Raw genomic sequence first — 5,359 nt, 5'->3', positions numbered from 1 at the left:
GTGGTTTAGAAGTTTAGTTATCATGCCCTGTATAGCCATCTGTCTGACATGTCAAGCTTAGCCTTTGCTTTAAAAATTCCATGAAGACACAAAAGGTGCAAAATTTCTTCCATTTTTATACATTATAAGAACTTATAAAGTCATCTCTTCCCTCCTTAATTCTAGGTTTACAGTAGGTTACTAATTTTTTTGTCTAACGTTGGAGTGCAGCATGTCACAAAATAAAGAGCAATATGTGAAAAATTAGAGGTGATTTCCAGAAAACCTGGTTTTTGAATTTCCTTAATGATGAGCTATTTTGTATGGAGAGAAGTATGTTTAAACATTCTAGCTATGATTTTCTGTGTTGAACTCCTGGTTAAAAACTGAGAGGGGATTTTGATCTTATTGACATTAATAGTTTGAATAAACATCAGGGTTATCAAGTCAAGTTCATTGACCCTTCACAATGTACACGTATACTGCCAAAAGAGACAACATTTCTCTGGACCAGAGTGTAAAGCACAGCAGTAGACATAACAGACAATAACTCAGAAAATAAGAATAAAATCTACAAATTAATTGTGCATAAATTAACAAAGTGCAATAAGTTATACATTGTAGGGTACAGTACAAATTATCCAGGTCCACAGCAAATGGAATGCAGTGGGGAGTTCAGAAGCCTAATCAACAGTAGTTATCAAAGGATATAGCATGTTCAGCAGAACATGCACTATTCTACAAGTCCTAAAGGTTCACATCCACACAAGGCTGCCTGACTTGCTGAGTTCCTCCAATAATTTGTGTGAGCTTTTGAGAATATAGTAACGTAGTATGGAATAGATTGAGGACTAGACACTGTTCTATACAGTAAAGACCACGTATCCTGAAGGTTTACGTATACACAATCTTAAGGTCCCTGTAGCTGAAAAACAGCAGCTTCAGCATCGCAATAGGCATATGTGTGAACTGAGTATGATTTGGAAACCCCAAAGCTTTAATCTCGGCGCTGAGGTGTGCAGGGATGCAGTCGGAGACGAGTATTTACTGAAAAATAAGGACACTGATGCCTGCACATTTTCCTTGAATCATAATCTGAATTATCCTGTGTGAGTCTGAAACGAAACCTGAATGAAAACATTGTATAAGAGGCTTCAGGCAGAGTTTGGTGGCAAAGAGATTATGGAAGAGGAGGGTATACTGTAGGTAAAATGAGTTCTGTGGTATGGAACATACTCTGGGATTTGCAGGCAATGCACGTTTGTTCCGTGGCAACTGAGTGAGACTGGCAGAGCAAACATTGAAAATGTGAACACTGAGAATGCAAAGATTGAAGAATGATTCTAGGTCTGGGATGAATGAAGCAACGTGCTGATTCATCAGAGAAAGTGTGGATTGTTTCCAAAGTTGGAAATATCTATGTATTTTCCAAACCTGCAACATTAAGGAGCTCAGAGACAAGATTTCGAACGGGAGAGCGATTTCCTGGCAATCACAGGTATAAACTCCATCTTGTGGTGAACATGCTGTCCTGAAGTGCAGACTTTGACAGCCTGTGAGAAGTACGGCCCAGAACTGGAATTTTAAAGCTAGAAAGGAAACAATTGGTACATTTTGCACCATTAACTTTTCTGAAAGTGAGTTATACATTTCTTCCTGAAAATAAACAAATAAATCTCCAAATTAGTCCAACAGAATCAACAGGTACATTGATAGAAAATCCAGCTGCAGCTCTGAAAAACCCAGATGCTACAGAAAGCTGTAGAGCATATATGTCAAACTCAAGGCCCGCGGGTCAAATCCGGCCCGCGGTGGAATTATCTTTGGCCCGCGAGATAACAACTAATTACTATTAAAGCTGGCCCCACTAATCGAAGCGCCTATGGCGTATGATATGGCTAATGCTGAGTTTATTCAGGTACCAGGTTTTCAGGGTTTTTGGTGTTTATTCGGCAGTCTTGCTCAGCAGTCTTTTTCATAAGAAACGGAATTTGTAAAGTGAAACACTTTGTAGTTATAGCAGAGACTGAGACACATGAGAGCAGGCTGAAAAAACGGAGGCAACGAAAGCTGCGTTCGCACGCATCCGACTGATCCGGCCCGCATGGAGCTGCATTTTGCTCAATCCGGCCCGTGACCTAAAATGAGTTTGACACCCCTGCAAGAGCTACAGAAGTGAAAGTAGATGTGAATTGGGAGCAGGGAAATTCCCTGCATCAGGACGTCAGTGTTTGGCAGAGTTCCCTGTTATGCAAATGAGAGAAGTGTCCCAATAAATAGAAGCTCACTGGATGGTTTCAGCAGGTCTTCATTCAGCCGGGAACAGCTGCATTGAACAGAAGATCCTCCAGCAGTACCAAGTGGAAGATGGAGAGAACAGCCACTGTAACCATCCTCATCCTCCTTCTGTGTGCCATTGCTGCACAGGGTATGTTGAGATATCTGAACTGGAGCTTTATTCAAGTGATGTACATATCTTGTGGTTCCTGTATAGATTACAATGTTAGAGAGCAATTAAAGTGTGGAATATTTAAATACCTGTAACTGTAAATTGCGTGAGCATCAGATTTATATAAGATTAATCCATGCAGCTCTACTGCAACATTTGAGGGTGAGATGTGCAAGCTCCTCTCTGGTCATGCTTTGATGAAACAAAAATGCTGGAGGAATATCAGCAAGTTTTACAGGCTTTGCTCTCCCTGAAGAAACAATGAAATCTGAGTGAATATCATCTCTCCTCAGGTGTTCCGATTCCAGGAGAGGAAGGACGGTGCAAATGCATTCAGACCAGCTTCGATATTATTCATCCGAAGTCCATCAGGAGCTTGAAATACATTCCCAGTGGATCGCACTGTGAGAGAGCAGAGATAATGTGAGTAAAGCAGCCAGATTATCACCTTTAACTTTATTCCTTTACTGATGTTTGTTTCATAAACTGTGCACTTCAAGAGGAGACATACTGTTTCTGTGAACTAAATTTTGAATGATGCTTTCTTTTCGCAGTGTCACCCTGAAAAATGAGAAGAAAGTGTGTGTGGATCCTGATGCCAAGTGGTTGCAGGCACTCTTAACAGCCATGAAAGGTCAGTGTTTGGTGCTTGTCAAAATTTACACTTAAGCTGTTAAGTAACGTAGATGTAGTGAATTGTTTTCTCTGTGTGACTCTGGTCCTTCATAGTGGAGGGTGCTGTCTGCTCCTCACTGTCGTTCCAGCCGTAACCTGGAATGACAGCAAACTCTTTCACCATGTTTGCTGTCCGAGCTGAGCATCTCACATCATTGATGTTCCTTGGAACATTACTGTGGTAGGGACCAAGACCTAGAGGTTGAGTCACTATAAAGCTATTAATTGAAGAAGTGATGGCTGTTACCAATTATTACACCATTTAATCCAAGTGAGACCAACAAATAAAGATGGGCTTCATTCTAATCAGGGATGTTAGATATAAAATATTAAATAGTGATTTTCACCATAGGTTGCAGCCATAGAAAAGGAGCAGGGGAGGGTATAAATTATTGGGGTGCCAGGTACAGAGAGTGCTTTGACCTGTATTGTCTCCAGCATCTTGGTGTTGGAGCTATAAATAATGTTTACTCTCTAGAACAGGGGTTCCCATCATAGGGCCCTGGGGTGCCCTGCTTAATGATACTGGTCCATGGTATGAAAAGGTGGGAAGCCCTGCTCTCAAGTTTTGCCTTGTAAAGAGATGAAGGACGATCAATGGCTGCCAGGAAGTGATTCACCTCAGATCAATACAGTAGATAATGAACTGTTGATGCCAGGAAAGACAGCAATGTCACACTATATACTTGCATGCTGTAACTTTGTGAGAAGTTAGAAATGAACTTGAACACAGTACAGTGCATTTTAGTTTATACCTTTTACAATATCAATGAAGTATGAGCAAATTTCCAAGACATCTTTTTGTGGAAAGTCAGTTTGAAAATTCTTTTAATGCTGTTGCTTGAGACACTATATGCTGAAAATCTGTGGTGATGATACAAATTATTTAATTATTTTACAGGTGGGAAACAACACAAATCAAAAAACTGAAGCTGCAAAATGAGGGAATCAATTCCATCTCTGGATTATCCGACGGGGAATGATGGAAGCTCAGCCCTGGGTGTTAACTCAGTGATATCAGCACCCAGTGGTTCGTTCCAGTGTCTCCTCTTCATTGCCTTCTGAAAATGATCTTGGAGTTCCTCCCTGTCACACGACATTTTTTACCCGGACACACTACCTGTTTGCATTGGAGGACACCATCTGATGTTTGTGTTAAACTTTGTGCAAATCATAGGTTTCTTGTGCCAATTACGGTAATTAAAGTAGATTCTGGACCTGTGACCTTGTGGAAAAGTGTAAATGAGACTGGAGTCATTTGCTAAAACTTAATATTAGCCATTGGGTTGGGAGATAATGATGGTAATAAACTAAGATGGTGGATGAATCTCTATGACTATAGAGTTAAAATGATCTCAGGCCACAAGGGAAGCTAGTGATGGGATGGTGGACTGTGCTCTCTCCCATCCCTGAAATTAAACCATGGGATTGTTCACAACAATTCAAACTCCAATCTTCCCCTTTCCTGTTTAAATTCTGTTCGGAATTGGTGATATACTGATGGAAGCATATTGGACCAAAAGTGTTCTAATTTGAATGAAACATTCTTATATAGGAATATCAGTACAAATGTTTGAAAACCACTTTATGTCTTTTTACTGCATTGTTTTTGATGGTTGATATTTTCATGAAAATATTGTGCTATCTTTGAAAAGTGTCAGATTTTAAAATCTATCTAAAATCCGTTGAAGTAATTTGCTACTGATGTAATTTTAATGTAAAATACCTACTGCACATTTTAGAAGATAATGCTGCTAATAGTCTGATAATCATTGGATGAAGTAAACATTTTAAGTAAGAATAAATTCTATATGTTAGTGGAAATGTTTCGTCCTGAGGGAGCTTTTACTGACTGGATTTAGTTTATCATTCATCAAAGCTGGACTTCTGATATATGTGAATGAATTTGTTGAGCATTCCTCAAATGTATTTAAGAAGTTAAAATAAATTGGGTTTCTGCTGTAGAATTTGTTGTCAGTGTTTCTGAATGTTCAGTAAAAAATCCTGTGTTTCTTCATTTAATAAATGAACTAATTAAAGAATGAAGAGCGATGGGTCCTCGGCCAAATCTGCACAAAGCCAGTGGGAATTTTAGTGGGGTTTGATAATTTCTGCTTAAAGCTAATGTCCTGTATGAGGAGAATTAATAATAATGGGTAATAATTTTAAGGGATAATTATCATAATCACAATGTTCAATGTAGATAATTCTATATAGTTGAGCTTAAGTTTGCCTAATGATACTTTAAATATTTAC

General features: G+C 39.1%; 1 protein-coding gene across 1 annotated transcript; it reads left to right on the top strand.

The window, feature by feature from the left end:
• The first annotated feature begins 2,290 nt into the window (after positions 1-2,290).
• LOC140737532 (interleukin-8-like) lies at positions 2,291-5,070 on the top strand. The gene is made up of 4 exons (XM_073063979.1): positions 2,291-2,407; positions 2,722-2,851; positions 2,983-3,062; positions 4,005-5,070. Exons 1-4 carry the CDS (start codon positions 2,347-2,349, stop codon positions 4,031-4,033), a joined length of 300 nt encoding a protein of 99 aa, XP_072920080.1. The 5' UTR covers positions 2,291-2,346; the 3' UTR covers positions 4,034-5,070.
• The last annotated feature ends 289 nt before the right edge of the window (positions 5,071-5,359 follow it).

This window comes from Hemitrygon akajei, chromosome 13, assembly GCF_048418815.1.
Source record: "Hemitrygon akajei chromosome 13, sHemAka1.3, whole genome shotgun sequence".
In the NCBI taxonomy this organism is placed as follows: Eukaryota; Metazoa; Chordata; class Chondrichthyes; order Myliobatiformes; family Dasyatidae; genus Hemitrygon; species Hemitrygon akajei.
This window is presented reverse-complemented; position numbering and strand designations above follow the sequence as displayed.

Coding starts and splice junctions, on each gene's coding strand:
- LOC140737532 (XM_073063979.1), top strand. CDS start 2,347: ATGGAGAGAACAGCCACTGTAACCATCCTCATCCTCCTTCTGTGTGCC. Junction 2,408..2,721: donor GTGTGCCATTGCTGCACAGG/GTATGTTGAGAT, acceptor ATCTCTCCTCAG/GTGTTCCGATTCCAGGAGAG. Junction 2,852..2,982: donor TGTGAGAGAGCAGAGATAAT/GTGAGTAAAGCA, acceptor TTCTTTTCGCAG/TGTCACCCTGAAAAATGAGA.